Consider the following 24,199-nt stretch of genomic DNA (forward strand, 5'->3'; position numbering starts at 1 on the left):
CCTGAGAGCAGAGAGCCGTGGCGGGTGAGTAAGAGTGGCAAAAACCTGCGGCGTGAGACCCGGAGCTGGACGTGGGGTGATGCGGGGAGAGCCGCTGAGAGCCGCGGTGGGAGCCGCAGGCCGAGACCCCCAGCTGAGGTGGGGAGAGCCATGGCGGGAAACGCAACTGAAGTGGGACGCGGGAGAGCCGCTTTGATCCTCGGCAGGAGCTGCACGTCGGGACTCGTGGCCGAGATCCCCAGCTGAGGCCGGATGCGGGGGAGAGCCATTGAGAGCCATGGTGGGCGAACAGTGCAGCCTGAGATCCACACCCACAGCTACAGCTGAAGTGGGACGCGGGGAGAGCAGCAACTGAGTAGCACGTGGTGTGCCTGGTGAGTTTGGCGTCCGGGCACACAGCAGTCCGGCTGTCTCCTGCCCCACCGCCATCACAGCCACAGCGAGGGAGCAGCCAGGGAAAGCGAGAGGCAGGCAGCCCCCAGCCAACCAACCATCCACAGCATCACCACCGTTAAACTGTTGGTGGACATCGTGAGCCAGGCATCAGCTGCAAGCGCTGTAAGTAGATAGGGGTGATTGGGGCAGTACTGAAAGAACAGAGGAGTTGAGCAGGGGTTTAGGGGCAGCCCCCCTTGTTTCCCCCCTCCTCGCTTGGCCCCACTTTTTTACCCACACCAATAGAGTGGTGTCTGGCCGCATTCATTACACGCCAAAACCTACACAAAAAAAAAGGGAGAGCAAAGGCGAACTCTTCGCATTACAAGGAATCCAAGTGAAGGGAAGGAAGGGAAATAATATAAAAGAAAAAAAAGAAAAAAAGGGGAAAGAAAAAGAGAGAGTCAAAAGTCAAGAGCAGCCACTTCCACTCCCCCTCTTCTTCTTGGTTAAATCATAATGCGATCTGGAAGGCTTAAAAAAGAAACTGCAAAAAACCGTAAGAAGTTAAACAAGGAATCCATAGAACCACCTGAGCAACAAGAGACAGTACAACCACCTCCTCTGGCCCCATCACCTTCACCAACTCTTCTTCAGAATCAAGAACATGGACCCAGCCTCATAGGCTGTACCATTAAGTCTGAAATAACCCAAACGCCCTCAATACAACAGCATAATACACAGGATAAAACAATCAATGATGTAAAAAATAGGACTCTGAGAGACTACTTTAAGAAACAAGGAACCAAAGTTCAAGCTTTAATCGACTCTACCGAAACATCGCCCCAACCGGTTCAGCCGCTCCAAACTTTCCCCATCATTGATTCAGTTCAGATTAACCCCCTGGCTGCGGCCGGAATTCCCCGCCTGTGCGGGACATTCCGATCGCGGGTGTGGTCATGACGGCTCCCAGCCGTCATCAGCACACGTCCACCGTAACTGATGACGACTGGGAGTTGTCATCAGCACCGAAGGGGTTAAAGTACAGGCCCTGATCCATGAACAGCTTCAAAACCAGCCCACCACCATACCCCCAGATTGTCACTTATCTAGGGACGTACCCTTTACACCTGAAAGAAACAGGTTAAGACCAGTTACCCGGCCAGGAAATACATCTCCCCCCTTACAACAAGTTTAACAATCTAATAAGGAACAGAGCTCATCACCAATAACCATCTCAAGCGACGACTCTTCCTTTCACCTCAGATCACCCATACAGCACAAACCCAACCTTCCTACAGATAACCCGGGCTTCCACGGAAGTAAAATAAAAACTACCCCCCAAGCAGCACAATGGACCAGAACCACTCCAGGAAACATCAAGCCGCTAATGCCAACGATGCCACCCGCCTTTGCCCAATACGAATCTCCTGAAACAAAGTCAGGTGAGCCCAACGACCACTCCCTCTTGGATTTATCTTTTTTCAAGACCGAACTTAATAATACAAAGGAAGCGACTGAAGGTCATGACCCAGCAGCGTTCGAATCTACTACCGTATACCGTATTCCAATCTTTATTTCGGCCATTGGCCATAAAAGGTAACAATACACAAATACATCACAATACATCGATTCATAAAAGATAAAACCATTGGAATATGTATACAAAATACTTGAACTGTACATCTTAAAATTTTTAAGAGAGACCCAACGTTTTTAAAATGCGGTTACGTGTATACCAAACCTTAATAAGAAATTTTGTTAATGCAAAAACTATTGGGGCAGAGACATCAGATTTTAAAATCCTGTACATTGGTGCATATTCCCTGCAGCCCATATTCCTTATCAATGGGAGGAGCCAATATTTTCTAGCTGCCTTGTAAGCAGGGCAGAAGAAAACCACATGTAGATCGGTTTCCTCCGTGGCATCACAGGCCGGACACTGCTTTGTGATGGAGCAAGGTGACCAAGTGCTTGTGAAGGACCGAAAGGGCAGCGTGCCGTATCTCCATTGGAGAAACAACTTCCTAGCTAAAACAGGAGAGATAGGATCCAGTACCTTCTCGAACCTATAAAGGTCCTTGCTTTGCAAAAACTCAGAGGATAAGGACCCTTCTGGCTGCATTGATCGGGCCCTGGTTAGTTTGTATTCGTAGTATATGTTGGCCAGGGACTTTTTAGAAATGCTTAATGCAGCATTCGCCGGGTCCGTCCATAAATCAGGGAGCCCTAGTTCCATACAGGTAGTTTGAATGTTTTTGACCCAGGGGATATGGAGCGCTTTTGGATGGTTCAATAATTCGGCCAATTCCGCCCTATATTCTGCGAGATCGTTACTGCTCCACAACCTACGCCAAAAAGCTATAGGTCTCAAGCTTATTTCATCCGCTAACGGTCATAGGCCCAAATCCAGCCTCAGGGGGAGCAGCGGTGTACTGGGCGGAAGTGCGGCTATCCGTCTTATAAACTTGTTTTCCGTAAGTGTCATACTCCGGCAGGGTGTATGACCCCACAATTCCGCCCCATACATGATCGCACCCCTAGCCTGGGCCTTGTATATCTGGATTAGTGCCCCGAGTGGGCGGTATGATGAACCGGTCATCATCCGGGCAATACCTCCAGTAGTTTGTGTAAGTTTGAGGTTTGCCCTAGTCTGATGGGCTCCCCAAGACATGGTTTCGTTAAGAGTCACACCAAGATATTCGAATGTGGATACTCTCTCGAGTCGCACAGCTCCCAGTTGCTGATTCGGCCGCAATTTTTGACTCGGATTCAAAACCATGAATTTAGTTTTTGCTGCGTTGATTTCTAGCCCTCTGTCGGTGCAGAAGGCCAGAAATGAATCGAGGATCCTCTGTATCCCCATTGGGGTTTTGGATAGCAGCAGGGTGTCGTCCGCAAACATAATTGCGGGCACCCTGCTGCCATTCAATTTGGGAGCGTCAGTATAGTCAGTGGCATTTAGGTGGGCGATTACCCCGTTGACGAAGAGGCAGAACAGGGTCGGTGCCAACACACAACCCTGTCTTACCCCGCGGCCAACGGGGAATCTATCCGTCAGTTCCCCCGAGCGCCCACACCTCACTCGGGCATAATTATTTTGATGGAGCCTCCGTAGGATTAGTAGGATGTCCGGGGGAACGCCCATCTCTGCCAGGACGCTCCAAAGTTTCCCCCTCGGCACCAAATCGAAGGCGGCTCGTAAGTCCACAAAAATTGTGTACAAACTGCCGCCCTCGAATTTTGCTGCCCTCCAATAGATGAGATTCAATCTAAAGACCTGATCCACTGTGGATACCCCTCTCCTAAATCCCGCCTGGTAAGGACTAAGGGCACCCACCTCCTCCATCCAGTCCTGGAGCCGATTCAGCAAGACCCTGCCAAACAGTTTCTGTGCCACGTCTATTAAACTGATGGGTCTATAGTTGGCTGGGAGCAGAGGCGAGCCCTTTTTAAAGATAGGGACCACCTCTGCCCCCAGCCAAGTACTGGGAATTTCCATGCCACCAATGACTCCATTGAAGAGGGCAGCAAGGTAAGGTGCCCAGACAATGGGCTCTTGTTTAAACATATCTCCAGGTAAGCCATCCAGTCCCGGCGCCTTTCCAGAAGCCAGGGCTGAAATGGCAGCAGTGACTTCACCCAGCGTTATGGGCTCACCCTCATATCCCGGCCAGCCCACCTCAGTAACTACAGAAGATTCTCCCAGCTCGGAGCTATATAAGGACTGAAAGTGTGCCTGCCACACCTCTGGAGCGATGTTGGGCTCCAGTGCCGAATGTAGGTTCCCTGACACCCCGCACACTATCCTCCAAAACAAACGATGGTTTTGGATCGCTAGGGCCTTAGTGAGTTCCTCCCACTGATTTTCCTCCCATTCAGCCTTAGCATGGGCAACAAGCTTCTTGTAGGCTCTCCTACTTTGTTTTAAGCTGTCCCCCCCTAGCCCCTCCTTAATTAGTCTGAGGAGTTCTGCTTTTGCCCTTCTACATGCTGGGTTATACCATGAATTTTTGCCTTGTCGCACCTCTCTAGGCTTTCGCAAACTAGAGGAGAGATGAGGGGCCGCAGCATTTATAAGGTCCTCATGAGCCTTGTACAGTTTGGCCTGGAAATCTTTATTATTTGGATCGGAATCCAGGCCCCCCACAATTTCCAAGATGGGAGTTATCCCATCATAGAGCAAGGGGAGTTTGTTCTTACTTGCAACCAAGTGCTCCCATCTAATTCTTCTCCTGGTATTATCCAGGAGAAGAGCAGGTTTGTTCCCTTCCGCGTTAGTCGCGGATGCTTGGGGGCCAGGATGGATAAGATCAAGCTCGAGCGGGTTGTGGTCACTATCCGACCTCTCCATCACCCTAAAGTCCTGTATTGCCGGCCACTTCACTATTTGAACCAGGACATAATCCAGGCGAGATTCCCTTCCAAGTTTATTGTAGGTGGTTTTACTGGGTATATCCGAGTTCAATCGCCCATTGCAAGCTCTAATTCCAAACTTAAGGGTAAGGGCTGTGATCTGTAATGCTAATGGGGTCCAAGCCTTCGGGGGGGGAGCTTCCACTGGGGGCACTGCTCATCTGGCCTCTTCTTCCGGTGAAAACCCCTCCAGAAGACCGGGTAGTGGCCCAAAATGGGAATTAAAATCCCCTCCCACCACATAGAATGAACCACTCGGTAATTCAGATAAATAATTTGAGAGTTCATCTATGGTCTGCGATTCCTTTGCAACTCCCACTGGCCTAGAATAGATGTTAATGCAAACAAGTTTCACTTGGTTAGGCCAGGATAATGAGACTGCAAGAATATCTTCGGAGTTGGTCGGCAGCCGAGTTGCCACACAGCCCAGATGAGATGCGACCCAAGTCGTAAGCCCCCCCGAAGGACGACCTTTGCCTTCCCACCTAGCTGGAATAAAAAATGACAAGTAGCCTTGATGACCATAATCCTCCCTGGCCCAGGTTTCCTGGAACATACATACGTCCCCGGTCTCGATGTAATTTGCCCATTCCGGGTCACCCAATTTATTGGCCAGCCCCGCAACGTTCCAACATATTAACCTCAAATGGTCAGATGTATTGTTTGCCTTGCCAGAAGAGTTGAAGGGGGTAGTTTCGGACACCGTTTCAATCAAGAGATCTGGCGCATTGCCAACAGTAGGGGCGGGTGGGTCAGGAAGTCTACAAGAGGCATTGGCCACAAGCACCGGATCATTCAGTGTTCCAGATGCATTCTCAGCACTGTGGACAGATAGATCCAAAAGTCCTGGGGTGCCATTATCCGAAGTCACTGGGTCCTTCGATGATCCAGGAATATTACCAACAGTCAAAAGAAATGGCTCGTAGAATAAACAGGAACCGTTATCCTGAGGCACTGCATAATGTGCGGAGAGTCAATCAACCCCATCCAAGCTGTTCAAGCAATTAAAACGGTTGAAGTGGAAATAGGGGGTATCCGGCAGTTGAAAATTTGGGCGTTGTACAAAATCCTTAGGTCTGCGCCTGTGTTCCACCCTTGTCCATTCATCATGCGATGGAGCATTGTGCATGCGAATTGGAGGGAAGAAAAAGGCCACTGGAAGGGTCTGAATAGTTGAGTCCAGTGATCGATTTACACCCTCACAAATATGCAGGACAGTGCCCGGATCTTTGAAGGATACCAAAATGCAGTCCCCTATTATTGTTTTTCTGGACCTCCCTAGCCAAGGGACCCTTCTAACCATAATGATCTCATTGTTGAAATGTGATGGTAGGGGTCGGTTCCAATTTAGCCATTTAATGACCTTTTTCTTTAAAGATTGGTAATCTTCATATTCTCCTGTTCTTAAGTGGGGGGCACCTGCTAGTACCACCGTTAGACTATTAGTTTCTGGCGGGAGATCTGGTCTCCGTGGTCTTGAGGGTGGCCGACCCGGGGAAAAAGCAGGGACTCCACCGGCTTCTTGATGGCCGTCGTTAGTCCCCATCTGGGAGCTTTGAGGAGCAGCGACTGTTGATTGTGGGGGCCCACTAGGTAAGATGTTGCGCGGTGCCTTGACTGGGATAGCCATTAAAGGCTGCAAGGGGGGGGCAGTGGGTACACTCGAGGGATGGACTATGTTGGCACCCTGAGATGCTCCTGACTTGGGAGGATTTCCTGCGGGGGGACAAGGTCCCGCATTTTTGGATTGCTTGCTCACTAAGGTGGTTAGTGTAGTGAGAGATGACTCTAGTAGAGTGAGCCTAGTCTCTACTTTATTTAGGCTGTCGTTAATCGGCTGGAGAAGGGAACGGAGTAGAAGTTCTATACTCCCTATGGATATGGGCGGGGGATTTGTAGTAGAAAAATTGGCCATTGGGTCGCTGTTAATACTAGCTGTATTAGAGCTTGGGACCTTAGAGGGGACAACAGTTGGCACAGGCTCATTAGCCTTCCCAAATTGAAAGGCGTTTGTGTGTTTTTTCCCAAAATCTAGATGGGAAAGTTTGGTTTTCCCTCGCCCCCCCAATGACTTCCTACAGCGTTTGCTAGGTGGGGGCCTATGCACCTCTACCACAACACTTGGTTTTGGCTTACTCTTCTTATTAGTGCTTGAAGCGGGAGTTTGCGTAACCAAATTAACAGAAATAGGACAAGTCGTGGGGGGAGTTGTATCTATAAACCTTGTAGGCGCCATACCGGGGATGCCTGGAATTTCCCGAAGTAGAAGGGGGAAATCCTCAGGAGTCGGGGGATTTAAGCTATTTAGGAGCGTACCTTCCTCTTGAGAGGTAGGATACGGGATAATTTCTGTAAGGGATCTGCTCTTTATAGATTCAATGGAGCGCCGTCGCTCCGCCCTACGTCTCTCTAAGGAGTTTTCTTTGGCCCCATCTCCTTTGGCAGATTTAAAATAATTGTCCAGGGTCCCTGTATTGCTGCCCCCCTCCCTTAATGGGGTTTCGGAAGGTGCCGGCGAGGGCATCACCTAGGGCAGGATAGAATTGGCAAGTAAGAGTTAGGAGTATGGCCCTGCCCGGCCTCTGAGGGCCACAGAGGGCCCGCCCTTTGCCCGGGCTTAGCCCCGGGCGCTCCCGCGCGCTCCCGCGCAGCGTGGATCACTGGTTTTTATGGGCGTAAGTTTGGGTTAAGCTGGGCGGGGCGGTCAGGGAGAGCGGGCCAGGTGACTCGGCCGGAGGATTACCGGGACTCCTGGGAAAGCGAGTCCCGGTTCCTGCGCTCGCAGCCCTGTCTCACGCTCACACGCCCAGCTGGTGCCTGTAACTCCTGTGACTCCTGTGGCAGCAGCGGCGAAGCGGGACCCGCGAAGCGGGTAACGCAATTTGTGGGTTTCTCCTCCCTCAAGACGGCAGCTGGGCAAAAGGTAAAATCAGCGTCCCCACAGGCAGTGAAAGGCGGGGTCTTTTGAGGATAATGAGCTGGGCGGGGCGGTCAGGGAGAGCGGGCCAGGTGACTCGGCCGGAGGATTACCGGGACTCCTGGGAAAGCGAGTCCCGGTTCCTGCGCTCGCAGCCCTGTCTCACGCTCACACGCCCAGCTGGTGCCTGTAACTCCTGTGACTCCTGTGGCAGCAGCGGCGAAGCGGGACCCGCGAAGCGGGTACCGCAAGTTGTGGGTTTCTCCTCCCTCAAGACGGCAGCTGGGCAAAAGGTAAAATCAGCGTCCCCACAGGCAGTGAAAGGCGGGGTCTTTTGAGGATAATGAGCTGGGCGGGGCGGTCAGGGAGAGCGGGCCAGGTGACTCGGCCGGAGGATTACCGGGACTCCTGGGAAAGCGAGTCCCGGTTCCTGCGCTCGCAGCCCTGTCTCACGCTCACACGCCCAGCTGGTGCCTGTAACTCCTGTGACTCCTGTGGCAGCAGCGGCGAAGCGGGACCCGCAAGTTGTGGGTTTCTCCTCCCTCAAGACGGCAGCTGGGCAAAAGGTAAAATCAGCGTCCCCACAGGCAGTGAAAGGCGGGGTCTTTTGAGGATAATGAGCTGGGCGGGGCGGTCAGGGAGAGCGGGCCAGGTGACTCGGCCGGAGGATTACCGGGACTCCTGGGAAAGCGAGTCCCGGTTCCTGCGCTCGCAGCCCTGTCTCACGCTCACACGCCCAGCTGGTGCCTGTAACTCCTGTGACTCCTGTGGCAGCAGCGGCGAAGCGGGACCCGCGAAGCGGGTACCGCAAGTTGTGGGTTTCTCCTCCCTCAAGACGGCAGCTGGGCAAAAGGTAAAATCAGCGTCCCCACAGGCAGTGAAAGGCGGGGTCTTTTGAGGATAATGAGCTGGGCGGGGCGGTCAGGGAGAGCGGGCCAGGTGACTCGGCCGGAGGATTACCGGGACTCCTGGGAAAGCGAGTCCCGGTGCCTGCGCTCGCAGCCCTGTCTCACGCTCACACGCCCAGCTGGTGCCTGTAACTCCTGTGACTCCTGTGGCAGCAGCGGCGAAGCGGGACCCGCGAAGCGGGTACCGCAAGTTGTGGGTTTCTCCTCCCTCAAGACGGCAGCTGGGCAAAAGGTAAAATCAGCGTCCCCACAGGCAGTGAAAGGCGGGGTCTTTTGAGGATAATGAGCTGGGCGGGGCGGTCAGGGAGAGCGGGCCAGGTGACTCGGCCGGGGGATTACCGGGACTCCTGGGAAAGCGAGTCCCGGTTCCTGCGCTCGCAGCCCTGTCTCACGCTCACACGCCCAGCTGGTGCCTGTAACTCCTGTGACTCCTGTGGCAGCAGCGGCGAAGCGGGACCCGCGAAGCGGGTACCGCATGTTGTGGGTTTCTCCTCCCTCAAGACGGCAGCCTGATGGAGCTCTCCCTTGCATCTGATCCTTAGTGCAACGATCCTATTAATGACGAAAGTTATGTATACGCGGCAACGTCATGTCTTTCTCTCAAAACGGAAAAAAGGCAGTTTTCTCCATTGACTTCAATGTTAAACCGTGGGAAAACCTTTCTCTGACTGCAAAGTGCACCTTGAAGTTCGAACACAGCCGTGCTCTAGAGCAGTGTGCGGAAGGGGAATGCCAGAGCATACCGCAGATTTCCAAACAAGTAATAAAGCCATAAATTAGATTTTCATTTGCAAACTAGACTTCACACAGTCGCGGCCGGCATTACGTGCGGGTGGGGGGGGGTTGGAAATGGGGTCCCACTCGCGAGGGGATGAGGGGGAGGCGGGAGGGGTATGGAAACGAAAAATAAATATATAAAATAAAATACAGTACTCTCACCGTCCGAGACTACCATCTGGCCCCAGCTCCTACAAACTCTACAATCCACACTAAACTATCATTCAGACAAACTAGATTTACAAGTCGACCTTATAAACACGCTAGCATTATACACAGCAGGGATCGACGATAAACTAGAAGGCTTGAATACCTTAATAACAGAAGCACAATCTAAAGTCAACCTGACTCAAGCAATATGTTGCTGCTCGCCAATAATCGAAAGTCTGTCTACACTTCCTCAGTTTGTCGCTTTGGTCCTGACAGAAATAAACTACCATCAGGTTTGCAAGCTCAACCATATCCCTCAGACTCACATTCAATTAATGTAACCACTCCGAAAGTCAAAGACCAAAGCATAAACTACAATAAACCTGGAAAAAACCATAAGGCTTCCTCTGCAAAAATCGACACTCGACCAACGGATGCCTCAGTAGTAGTACCGTCCTCAGATAATCGAGACAAACGAGTGGCACCCAAAGAGTATGGTATCTTCCAACCAATCAAGTCAAATAATAAAAACAACATTGCGTTGAAAATAGACAAACTGCGTACATCTGAGACAGTGCAAATCGCCGACATCAGTGATGCTGGCCCAGGAACGGGATCAATGAATAAATCCACTCAAAAACAACATCTGAGCAAAAGAGAAAAGAAGAGACTACGGAAAAAACATAATAAACGTAGCACAGTGATTCAAAATACGACCAGTGAGCCATTACACATTAAAAAGGGTAACACACGACTCAGCTCAATTAGTACTGTAAGTTCCGATAGCACTCTTACATCACCACAAAAATCACCCATACAATTATTTACAGACTTACCCAGTAAGGTGCTAACAGCACCAGCCAATAGTAAAAAATATAAGGAACAACCTGGGGCCAGGGGAGAGGTCACCACAAAGCTTCTACAGCCTTCGACATTAGATGAGCCAGGAAAGGTCACAAAGTTAGAGACGCCATCTTATATCTCCAAGACCGGAACAGATGACCCGAAAGCCTAATCAAATACGGTAAACATACTAAAGGAAAACCAAAACAAGGAAACCATAAAACACGATGATGAGTACAGGTCAAGAGACAAGGAGAACCTTCAGATACCACTATCCAAGAATTTGGACGCATCCGAAACGGGTAAACGTTTACCCAATAAAGTAGACCATGAATCCCGAGGAGAACACGTGGGACATAAGAAACAATCACCCTATATTCAAAGGAGAATTAATTTACTTCAAACCACGGACAAAGGCAACCACAAGACCCCAGGCCAGGCGCCCCGAACAATTAATTTAAAAAAACAACTGCTATTTATTCCCACACTCAAGGACCGCACGATATCCTGAATAGAGGGAACATTCTGAAACTTTTTAAATGTATACCTGCACTGTGCCACATTGAATCTAATTATATAATCTCAATTGAGTTTAAATCCAGCGGAAATAATCAACCCACAGAATCAACCTTGATCACTTTCTCAACTGCAGCAATCAAGGAACAGGTAACATCAAGGTCCGCCCAATTTAGTAAATGGGGCATCAAAATAGTTCTCCTAACTGAACCACGGTATCCCTAGGTTTTTACGAAACCCCTTGTCATACTAGATAAACAGGGCCCACTATTCTTCTGAATATTAAGATCAACTGAAGGCCGATCCCCAGTAAGGGCGATCCACCCAAAATAGAGGAGGTCAAAACCACGGCGATTGACTGGGCCTGGTTGCCAGCGGCCCTGGACGGGGGAAATCCCAACTGAACTCAACCCGGTCTCTCAGTGTGTTAATGGAACATCAATGGCCTTCCCTAAAAGTTCCAATCCCCAGATGTGATAAAGTTTTTTAAAAACCACGAGGTTATACTATTGCAGGAAACATGGTCCTTGGTCAGCCTTCCAATAGAAGGATATCTGGAGTACAGAACATCTGCTCAGAGGCTGCATAAATCTGGCTGACCCGGCAGCAGTCTCTCAATTTACATTTCAGCTAAGTTAAACGGTAATATAACGCAATTGACATTTGAAGAAGATTGGATTCTCGGTGTAACGATCAACAACCCTAAATGGACCGAACAACTGATCCTGATTAATATCTACATTTCACCAAGCGTCAGGGAGAAAAAATGAAGTCTAACCACCTAATCCAGGTTTTGTGTAATATACAAAGTAATTACAAAAGTCCAGCCTACTTAGTATGCGGCGACTACAACACAAACCTTTTTCAAGAACTCCCGGAAGAGTACGATGCACCGTGGCCAGACAATTTGGAACAAACAAAACCCACTGGCAATAAACACAGCAAACTAGGCGAATACATGGTGCTACAACTCAGTGCTTTGGGTTACACCATCTTAAATGGTCGCTTCCCCAAGGATAAACCTCCCAACTGGACAAGATCAAACGGTCATACCCCCTCTTTTCTAGACTATACCATCTGTAATAAGGAAATCCATCCTTTTATCAAGAATTACACCATAGCTGTTCGAGGAGAGAGCGACCATCATTCCCAAGTGACTACCCTGTCATTTCACCTAGCACATCGTGCCATGACAAGCCTGACGTCAGAAGGTAATTATACTGAAAATCTTAAAAGGTTGAAATGGTCGGATCCAATTGCACCAGTAATAATGAGCTAATGTAGAGCCCAGCAAGATTTAATGAGTATTGCTACATCCCTGCCCACTACATCATGGGAACTCTTAGCCCGGGAACTGCAAAAAAAATTCCCACGCACTACACAATAATCCAAAAAAGTAAACCAGGCAATAATAACAGCTGAAATCAGGAAACTAAAATCAGCACATAACAGTGCCTTAAGACAAGCACGCAGATTCCCAGGGGAAGACCACAATCTTAATAAATATGAGCAAGCCCAAAAAGCATTTCGACATGCAATATTCATCGAGAAAAAGAAACGCTCCGAACAGTTCTGGCTAAAATTGATATATGCAAGTAAAAATCATAATCCTAAATCCTTCTGGTCACTCGTTAACTCCAAAAAACACAAACAAGGAGGACAAAGCAGCGCTAACATCTCCGAAGCTGAATGGGTATCTTATCTAACAACTCACTTTGTGGATTCAGTAAAAGATAACGTACTGGCCAGACCACAAGCCACGTCCCAACAATCCAACTCATGCCAACTACTAGACATTATGGATGCAAAGACACCAGGAAACCACGCTGAATTAAACACAAGGACTCCATCAACAACTGATACAAAACTTTTGCCTCAGCCAATAGAATTGTCACAAAGTGCATCAACAACTCTTGGAATTATTACGGAAAAAACGGCTCGAATTATAACCCAGGGCCATCCAGATGGAGCTCCTGGGCCAAACGGGCTACCCCAGTCTATGTTCAAACAGGATACAGACGTTTGGGCCAATCAATTGGCACCACTTTTTTCCTACTGCCGGATCAATTCGGTACTACCGGAATCGTGGCAAGGTGCCATTATACATCCAATTTATAAAGGAGGCAAGAGATCAGACCCGAAAAACTACAGGATGATAACCCTACTGGACTTGGAATCGAAATACTATGCTAAGCTGCTCCTTCTAGACCTGGCATCCTGGGCCGCAAAAAATCCTCTCATACCCTTCAACCAGACTGGATTTGTGCAAAAATCAGGCACCATAACAAACTTGCTCGCAATTGCTGTTCTGTTGGATAAAGTGGCAGCCTCTGGAACGTTAATGCACGGCTGTTTTGTTGACTTTAAGGCCGCTTTCGACCGCGTACCTCGAAGCCGATTATGGCTCAAATTGTGGAAATGGGGGATCCCACCAGCACTACTACAAGCCATAATCGTGCTACACACTAATACATGGATCCGTATTAAACTTGGGGATGGATCATACACCTCAAGGAAAATACAAACAATCCGTGGAGTGAAACAAGGGTGTGTGCTGGCGCCCCTTCTTTTCAACCTTTTCATCTCCGATTTTTCAGAGTCGCTCGACAAAGTTAATTCCCATCCTCCGAAACTTGCCAGGACAAGAGTTAGCAATCTACTATATGCGGACGACCTGGTCCTGCTAAGTCACACCAGGGTTGGCTTGCAAAGACTACTTGATCGGTTGTCCCTATATACAATCGAAAACGACCTGGAACTGAATTTAACAAAGACAAGGGCAATCACCTTCGGGCAAAGGAAATATCAAGGAGGTGGTTGGCAATACAATGGTAATAACATTGACAGAGCCCTTTCGTACAAGTACCTAGGGGTTCACTAGGACAGAAGGGGAACATTCTCTAAACATGGAGATGAGGTAGAAGCCAAAGACCTGACAATCCAGGTGACTTTTAAGACTCTTGCAAGGCAACTGTCCGGGCCCAGTCTAACCCCACTCATAACTGTCATGAAGGCAAAAATCATCAACTCCCTCACCTACAGCCAGGAGATTATGCAAGGGAAAGACAATAGCCACGTGAACAAAATAATAACAAAAACATTCAAACAGGTGCTGGGTGTACCAAAATCTTCATCCCCCGCTCAAATACGTCTCGAGTTTGGTCTTCAAGACCATCAAGCCGCAGGGCGTGGAGCGTACGTCAGGCTGTGTAATATGTTGCGTAACTCCAGAGAAGGAAGTCTGTAGGCCATTTTGTGAGTGGAAATCTCAGTTGGTCAACTCGGAAGTTCATTCCGGCACTATCTGCAAGACTCTTTAAAACTTCTTGATATAGATGAAATCTGGAGCTCTAATCCATCGCAGCAGGTACTTAAATCCATATCAAAAGACACGTCCGCCTCTGGTCCTTTCATTCGAACAGAGCTCAACTGGTGCAACGTAAGCACGCCTGGACAATCGTATCAGGATTTAAGCCAGGGATTATGGCACCCCATCTGTCATGTACCTACTCAGTGATGTGGAAAAAAAGATTTTTGGCACTCAGAATGGATGATTGGTCTTTCCTGTATCACCTGCCAAGATGACGCAGTGCAAATCCCAATGTAATGTGCAGGGGCTGTGGGAGTAGCACAGAAACAATCGAGCATGTGGTATGTCTTTGTCCCGCAGCCAATGACCTTAGAAAGATCCTGTTAAAAAGTGAATGGAACAAACTCGGCATTCGCACGTGCCGGCAAGCCATCCTTGCATCAATGAACCCGGTCAATCCACAGCTCAATATCCGATTCACCAAGTTTGTCACAGGAACAGCAAGAAGATTTATAAACAATGAGAGCCAGCAAGACATCAATAGTTAACCATGGACCTTTCATATTACTGAATGCAGGGATTTTATTATACAAATGGAACTGCCCTATCTGGAACCTCGTCAATAATATGGAATTAGATTACCAGCGCTATTAATTATTGCCTTTTAATAATTAACGTCTGCCTGTGGCTTTAGCAGATCATAAAATCTAATGGCCAATTATGGCTTTTAACTGCCTTTTAATTAGTTTTGTATACAAAAAAAAAAGGGTCATTCTGTCTAGACGAGTTAATACTTTTTATTATAAAAAAATAGGTTCAGGATTTTAAATAATTGATGATGAACTCTATCTTTTTACCTGTTGTAATGGCACGAATGTAAATATCTTAATAACCATACTTGGTATACGTTTTTATTATGGATGCATGTTCCCCGCTGTAATGATTTTTAGTAATCAAACAATAAAGTATTTTAAGTGGCAGTGAAAATTGCTAAAGGCTCTCCTCCCCATGGGAGAGGACTCCCATGGAAAGGGAAGCACTGCATTTTTTATTTAAAAAAAAAAAACTTTTTGAAAATAAAAACAGAAAACTGTTTAGTACAGGGCTCAGTCCTGTTGACGGAGCCCTTTACCAAACAGTAAAATATATTGGCAGGAACCGCTGTGACGGCAGTTCATGGCAATGTTTTGTACAAGACCCCCAGCTTGGCGGTCATTTATAAACCTGGCAGGCGGTCCCTCCACCAGGGCAACGGAGTAATTTACTCCACTGCCGTGACAGAATATTGGGATGCCCACTCAAATATAAATCAGGTCCTTACTCTATTTCTGATTTTGTCTATTATTCTGCATTGTTCCAATTATTGAGAGTCTTCATGACAATGACTTTATACATTTAAAGGAGATTAATGCTGCATCTGCATTTTACTATCTCTGTGCTGTACTTTTAATAAAAACCTTCATGGTTTTTCTAAATTCCACTCTATAACTCACTTTTTTGAGTCAGTCCTTTCGTGTTGACTGTATTCTGAAATGCTGCTTTGCACCTTGTCTCTGGGGCACACTTCTTTATGATTTGCTGTTAACACTGTCCTCGATGCACCCAACATGTGGACGCGCTATTGAATTACAATTTTCTAGGAGTACAGCACGTCCACAATAGCAAGTGGGTTTCCTGTAGGAAAACTTGGTGGCAACCATCTTGCAAAAAGATTATAGCACACATATTCCCTTGTCTGAAGTATTATGATTCAGCCCCAGACATTTAATGACACTACATAACCCTGTGGCGCATTACTAAACTGTGTCTAGCTCAGGAATCATATACCTAGCTGTATACGATGAAATGACTGAATAGTGCCAAGGAACGTATTAAGACGACTCTGATCTGATGTGCCGCCTCTCCCCCAATTGTGCCCTAATCTCCCAGCTCACCAGAAAACAAACCCTCTTCTCAGACCCGGCTCTAGGACGGTGTGACCAGTGCAAACGCACCAAGCGCCGAGCTCAGGAGGCGCTGTGTTTTGAAATATTTGATGGTTTTAAATGAAGCTGCTGCAGAGTGTCCTGTGTGTCCGAAATTTCCAGACAGCTATAAAAATGTCAGTATTTTATGTACTTGCTGGAGAGTGAGCGTGTTATGTCTAGTGGCAGTTTTTGACTCATTATAAAGTAGTGCAGAGGGGCGTGGTGCCTGCTGCAAAGAATGTGTACCATGCAGATCATAGAATTGTATTTCATGTAAATAGCTTGGTGGGTTACTACTTACTGATGTTGTTACTTGTACTTCAAAAGTTAAAATCCTAATATAGCACAGTGAGCTATGCACTGTCATCAAAGAGCTGCGTGCAAGCTGCAAGGTATAAATTGGAATTGTGTTTTTCCCAGTCTTTCATTATCCTAATGTTACTAAAAAAAGGTTAATTTGGGTTGAAATATTTTTTTATAAGTGTAGTGAACCCAACCACAGTGGAACATTTTAAATACTGAGTTTGTGCTTCTCCAGAACAAGCACTCTTAAAATATACTGCCTACCAGAATGGCTGTCACGTGACTCCCACACGTCCTTTTGTCTTATGGAACATTTCATGTACACTAATTTACACACGAATGATTCATTGTTTCTGTATAAGGCGTGTGACCTGAAGTCGTCTGACACCCTACATTAGTATCATAAGTGCCTTTAAACAAATGAAATACATGTGAGATACGGGCTTTGGAGAGATAAGAGTCACCAATACAGGGTGGTAGTGATGGAATCTGTGAAGAAAGTCATGGGGGCGCCAACAAAGATTGTGGCTCTGGGAGCCAACAGTTCTTAAGCCTGCCCTGCCTTTTCTGCTTCAGGACTACCCTCCTCCACCGGGTCAAGCAACATTAGACAACCCGACTTCCTAACCTTCATCCTAAACAATAAACCAAAACATTGAGCTGCTTATGCATCAGTTACCCAGATATCTGGATACTGAATACTAGACTCATCTCCACAATAGTTTATTGCCAGGTTTAATAATTGAGACCTTCCTTTCCCACCTGAGCCCCTCAGGCCCCTCATCAGTAATATACAAGTTACCCTAGTCTTCAGTTAAGCAGGCAAGGCACCAGGAGAGCCCATTCTAGCCAGGCTCTGCCCCTCATTTTGATTCAGTTTCTTCTCACTCGGGTTAATGCCTGATCCGGCCTGCCTGAGCCCCTTCAGTTAGTTCTGGGTTCTGCTCTAGAACTGCCCCTTCTGAGGAACTTGCCCTGTGACTTTGTCTCAAGCCAGACATTGTCTTTTCATGGGGCATTGCTTCTCTTGATTGTAAATCATGGACCACCTTCACTCGCCACCTCCGATGCTGCATCACAATAAAGTACTAATTCACCACCCCACCTGAGATGTCCCTGGGTTCCCGGCTATTGTCTTATAGGATGTTGCTGCTGCTTCTAAGGGCTCCCATCCAATCACAATAGGTATGGACGTTGTATTGGTAGTCGGGTGCCTCACAACTGAGCACATGCCTTACTTACCTCACCAAGGTCTCCTCTCAAGACCACAACCCACACTGATGGTCTGGTGACTTTTTAGGCACATGCCTGGTATGTTACAGACACACACTGCCCTGGCCAAGGCCTCTTTACACATCTCCCTCCTTTACAGCATTGCCTCCCCTTCTTTCTGTGGCTGGGGGGCACGTGCGCCAGGCTGGAAAATCAGCCGCCTTTCTCAGCTACTTCCTGGGTTCAGTGCTGCAGTTCTACCCTTTCAAAGCAGCATCTCCGTACTTCCTTTCAGCACTTCTCTTTGACATGAGGGTCTGTGTGTCTGAGAACCAAGCAGAGGTCTGCTGTTTGGGGTTGGGTTGGTGCATTAGTCTTATCCCTTATCTAACGTCTCTGGGCCAAGAAGTGCGGCCCAGCCAGCAGATGAAGGGCCTTTTTCCTGCTGCCAGGGGCAGCTCCTCCGCAATTGTGCAGGAGCATCGCTCCGCTGGCTCCGAGCCAGCAGGTGAAATATAAAAGGATTACCTAAATTATTTTATTTTTCATTTTCCGGCTCTGAGCCTGCGCGTTCAGGGAGTGGCGTGGCCAAGACATTGGAGGGGGGAGGAGGAGTGCTATGTGCACTCCCTAAGTGTGCATATGTGTTTTGCCGGCTGTCTCAGGCCCGCCAAGCACACATGCGCACTTAGGTTTCTACAGCACGGCTGCATTGAACAGCTGGGCTGGAGAAACCCCACACACTTCCTGGTCTGAGCGGAGCATCTTTTCGGCCTGCTCAGACCAATGCCTGCGCTGCTCTCATAGCATGAGAGCAGTGTGGGGATTGCATATGGAGTCTGTCCCAGTGTATGCTTGGAGCTTGGGACCAAGAAGAGAACACTGGGGCGCGAAGTGATGCGGGAGGCAGCAGCAGCTCCACGTAACTGTTTTTTTAAATTATTATTTCCCCCCCCCCCCCCCCCATGCTCCCCCTCCTGTGCTCCCCTGATCCCCCTTCTCCGCTGCACCACCTCTTCATTGTGTCGGCCGCCTCTGCCTGCTGCTTTCTTCAGCTCAGACCTCTGCCACTCGCCTGAACCCCACACACAGCCCCAAACAAATTCCCATTGGCTAAACCCTAATTTTCAGGTGGGATCACATTATTCGTCCTGCTGCGTGAATATTTATTCGGAAGACCAGAAGAGAACAGAACAAATGCTTTCTACTCCATATTCATCCCGGGCTTGTTCAGTGGTGTGCAAATTATGTATGATATAAGATGGCCATTGAAATATGGAATATTTTGAACATGTTGGTCATAGGCCTTGTCAGAAGTTGCGGAAAGGGAAGATGCACATGGGCAAGTGCAAAGCTGAAATGACCTATTTTTCGCTGCACTTTCACAAGTGTGCTTTTTAAACATGAAGCAATCTTCTTCTAGGAAATACTAAAAATAATTCGCATTTGTTTCCTCACATTTACCAAGTTATAATTCAGGTTGAAAAAGGAGTACCTTAATAACTAGGGTTACAGGAGAACATGTTATGGTGTTTTTGTGGACATGGTTTAAATCATGACACTTTAAACCCCTTAGTGATTAAACGAGGAATTTGACCTGTTATGCTTTATAGTATTCTTGTTGTGGTTACATGTACAGGTTTTGAAGTTAAGTGAGCATAGCAGAATGACTTATAGGACAGTGCTGAATTTCTAAAAAACAAAGTGCCAGGGCCCTCATCAGGAGGCCAAAGAAGCTTGCATTGCCCATTGACCCTGCCAGCGCTGCTATTGACTGTACCAGCACAACAACTAACCAGCTCACTCCTAAAACTGTGACAGTACAGGCTACTCCAGGCCACTAAAAGCAATAGGAATGGCTCAGGCAGCAGGTATTTGCCGTTTTTAATGCATATGAAATTATTAGATAACTGTTGTTGTGCCCATTTCAAAAGAGGCAAACAGCACCCCAAGTGGTCGAGTGCCATAAGAGCCAGTGTTGACTATAAAGTGCTGGCGCTGAGTACCATAAACCACAGGCACAAATTAAGCACTGCTATAGGGCCCTATTAAGAGTGAGGCCAAACAAAATTAAGGAATGATTTAATGTGTTAATTTCGTTCCACCTGATTACTAGTTGTTAGACTTTTCAGCACCTGTTTTTTTCTGGGTGTAGAAGAACCTGACTAGACTTTTTTGGCCCGTAAAACCAACTTGAGAACTTGCATGAGGCTTTATTTCCCTGCATGTAATACTTCACCCTGCTAGAAAATAAGTTCCCCTTCACTTCCCCTACTCACCCCACTCCAAACCCTCCACCGCACTCCATGCACCAGTCACCTCATATATTTACCGCGTGCTGAGAGCAGGTGGTAAATGTATGCGGTGAAACTGCATCTAATAGGGGATCCTGTGTGGTCTCCTTAAGGCCGAAAAAAAGGCCCTACATGGTCATTCCTTATACTATGGATTTTAACATGTAATTGCGCGGTACTGGGCAGATTTACCACACAGTAATGGTAAATTTGCCTGCAAATTTACAGTGAGGTAAGTCTGCCTCGGTACTGTTCAACTCGCCATTGGGTTCTATGAGGAAGCGGATGGACGTGTGCTAATAAAACCAGAAAACAAGGGCTGGGTGAAGAAGACACCGAAATGACGCAATGGCAAATCATTGCACTGATGCTGGTGAGACATGTACTCTGTGACTGCAGACGATCCTTCCTCAGGCAGTGCTATGATGAAGTGTAAAGTGATGAAGAACAATACACTAAAGGATTTCTTTTTTAGTAGTCGTTTGAAGTTGTTTTCTCTGACAAGTCTATATTTCTGCTTGTTTTACATGTAAATAAGCTTCCTTCTGATCAAGTAAATGGACTTCCTGAACTTGCTTAGGAAGTTGATAGCAAATTAAGTATGAATTGGATTGATATTGAAGAAATCGTTGAAGTAAGAAATACATTAATTTAAACCGGATTAAGCTTGAGTGTACTAGGTGGGAAGAAACCCCGACATTCCTTGGATTGGTTGAAAACATGGCTGAAGCTTTCTCCTGCCATGCCATCATTCGACACCTTTTGTTCCATCAGCGAATAAGCTCACCTTATTGCACCTTCTTGGATTTTTCTAGGTCAGGAAATAAAATCTGAAAAATACTTGTAAATCAGCCCCTGGATATTGAAATGGTAGCAATCTCTTTAAACCCAATCTTCTAACAGCCTAAATTATTGTGTTTAGAACTAACTCGGAAGGAACAAACAGTGAAAGCAATAGTGTCTCAATCGAGCCATTTAAGCTGTTCTACGGCTTTGTTTTTAATATCTATTACAATCATAGTATGCAGTTGAATGTTTGAACTGCAGGTTTCCAGAATAATGAATTGATAGAGTGAACAGTACGTTGTTCCGGTGATAAGTCTCTGGCTCGCTCTTAATTGTCCCAATACCTTATGGAACACGTATGTTGTTTAACTTGGAACTCATATCTACACAACTATGCATGTTAAGTAGCATACAATTCGTGCATACGCAATTACAGAATAATATAATCGAAGAAAACAAAATGTGGATGATACTCACAGTGAAGACCTTTTCTGGTTGACCGCGAGCTCTCATGTTGGTATCGTGGATTTGCTTGAGGATCATCCAGGCTTCATCGTGTTTCCCAATCTATGTCAACAGGTGTCAAACGTTGCAGGGTCGAAATTAGGGATAAAACAAAGAAAATAAACACCTAAATCAGGTGGAGACCTCAAGGACACACACTGTTTTGTGAATCTACAAGGTTCCAGATCATACCTCAAGCAAGAATCTAGGACTTTCTGGCATGAAGGTGAGAGCCACCACAGCAGAGACGCAGGGAAGAGCGCATACGATCACGAAGACACGCCAGCTGTGAAACTGGTAGGCTGAGCCCATGCTGAAGCTCCATCCTTAAAGACAAAGAGAAAATGAGATGTTTATGTGGAACCGGGCCAGCACCTGTCATCGGTATTTATTGAGTTATCGTGAAATTGTCCGAAGTACGGTACAGTCCACAGTGTTTGCATTGTAGCATCCATATAGATAAACTGACAAATATGATAAAAATACATCAACTCGACTGCAAGAAGACAACAGAACATAAGTGAGATGTGTTCTTGGGAGAAGGACCTAAAAAGGCAGCAAAGGGCATAAATAATCATACAGCCAGACCTTTGTTGGGGAAATTGTACCATTTTAGATTGATACCAAGTGAAGGATCTTACCACTCATCATTTGAAAGGGGTTGACATATATATTTGACATGTACATCTATGGTATACAAAATGAACTGTCTGTGCTAATAGAAGTGTTTACTCAGAATGGCTCCCATTTCTCCCACCGGAAGACCTTCAACTTGCCTTGTAGCGTATGGAGTCACCAGAATGCACACAGATTTAATGGAAAGGTCAACCCACGTACAAGGGATGAAAGAAAACAACATGGTGCTGAGAAGCAGCACAGCAGTACATATAAAGACCAGAACAAACACAAACACACAAGATTTGACTGCAGCATATCAGGTGTATTAAAATGCATTCGGTGATTATGGGATCTTATATGGGTAGTAGGGAAGAAGGAGAGCACAACTCTCGCAGGTTCTACATACAGTCACTCAGCTATGCTGTTGGCTCATGTGCTTCCTCAAGTGCGTGTCGGGTGGTCACAATAGCGGGAGATGTGACTTCTAAATTTGACATGAAAGTGGAACGGCCATCTATTTTTTACTGGGTGTGTCTGGCCATCAGCAACTTTAGGGGACTGAGAATAACCAAAACCAGAGGATTTCTTACCCAAGAAAAACATATTGCCTTCAATTCAATGCGAACTAGTTAAAATGGCTGCAGGCAAGCAAGTGGCAGAGGGGTATTAGGAGCTATTCTGCTTGATTGAATTGAGAGTTGTGCCTTGCGACCACCAATCGTCCAGGCTTCAACATCTTGTTCAACAAATGGTAGAACAATGGATGAAGCAAGTTTATTTTAGTAGCTTACTAGATAGTATGTGTTGAAAAGGTGAAATCCTTATGTGAGGCTAACAGGTAGAATTTACAAATGGCCTCAACGTCTCAAACTGCACTATTCACATCTTCCCAGCAGATAAGGAGGGTTGTCAAGAAGAAGAGTAACATTACTCACTGCAGGCCAACAGAGACAGACCTCATGCCATATAGTGAACCACTAGTGGTATCATGCTACCTCCCATGGCAGTCTCATGGGGTCACCCATCTAATCCTGCTTAAAAGCTGATTTTTCAGAGTGGTGAAAGCCATTTGCAACCACAAAATTCACACATTCTGATTCTGTAGATCAGTATTCATTATTTGTGATTGCTGATTCACACTTTGTAATCTATACATCACTTGGGTATGCAAAGAGGTTTTTTATTAATCAGCCCATGAGTGTCTCACTTACACAACCTGCATTAGCGACTACGACTGAGCCTTGAGCTACACATTTGTAGATCGTGTGGTATATTTCCATAAATTGAATTATTTTCACAAACTCAGTGAGTGAATAAGTATTTGGGAGTGTTAATAGAACTCATACTCCTGAGGTATTATCCATGGTTTGGATTCTTTACGGTTCCTGTTGGAGGCCTCAGTCTGAAGTCTTTAACTACATGCCAGGATAAGGACCAGCACTTTATGAGTTAACATACATAAAGGAAAGACATATGAATACAAATGTCTAGTGTATTTTCCTTTGCACTTAAATTAAATTAAAGTTAATGGACTTTTAGCTACTATGAGCGTTCTGAATTTATGTAGGTTGAGCTGCCTTGCTAAACTATTCTGCATCCTGCAGTGGTAGGACTTTTGTGCTCAAGAAGAAACAGTAAGAATGTGGCCGGCTTTGTGTGTGCTGAGCACAGGTCAGGTTTTGAAGTTCCACATCTGATGTCGATCCAGAGAGATGTCACCAAACACAGCACTGCATTGAGACCTTTTTGTAATTTGAAAGCTCACTCTACGACGAATCCATCATGTTCAAGAAGCCTCCAGTCCTGCTCATATAGAATTGAACCTTTCAGATGTCAACATCTGCTTTGCCTAACCATTCACTCCTGTCAAGCCCTTGTGAGTAGTGGAAGCCTACTTCAGAAGCAGTGCTGGATCTCTGGCTCATTGACCGATTTAAAATGGCTGCCCATCATGACATAGGGGATGGGATGGGATGTTACAGCTCTATATTCCGCCTTGTTATAGGTTTCCAAACAGTGTGACTAATTCACCTCCAGCTACTTCCTCTCTGCATATGCATGATCATATAACTGGTTATCACTCCGAAGGCACATACGGATCTGCGATTCCCATGGAAAGCAGAGGGTACAACACAGTGATGGCTGCTTCTATCTTACCACTGCTGACCCACTGCGTACCCCAGGAATTGATCTAGTGAGAACACTCAAATGGAGTCCAATGTCACTTCAGTTCTGCATCCTAAATACTCCCACAGGAAGCCAACTCAATAATCTAGTCAGTTCACTTTTATAATTTTAAATAT

The 24,199-nt window shown here is 46.7% G+C and overlaps 1 protein-coding gene across 1 annotated transcript in view; it reads right to left on the reverse strand.

Annotated features, from left to right (window-relative positions):
* SV2C (synaptic vesicle glycoprotein 2C) overlaps nt 1–24,199 on the reverse strand; it is a 703,553-nt gene that overhangs the window by 117,495 nt on the left and 561,859 nt on the right. The window contains exons 5-6 of the mRNA XM_078677323.1: nt 21,471–21,604; nt 21,252–21,341 (exon numbers count right to left, since the gene is read on the reverse strand). Coding sequence (XP_078533449.1) covers nt 21,252–21,341; nt 21,471–21,604 — 224 coding nt within the window. The remainder of the gene's footprint in view (nt 1–21,251; nt 21,342–21,470; nt 21,605–24,199) is intronic.

The sequence above is a fragment of the Lissotriton helveticus genome, chromosome 2_1 (genome assembly GCF_964261635.1).
Source record: "Lissotriton helveticus chromosome 2_1, aLisHel1.1, whole genome shotgun sequence".
Classification (NCBI taxonomy): Eukaryota; Metazoa; Chordata; class Amphibia; order Caudata; family Salamandridae; genus Lissotriton; species Lissotriton helveticus.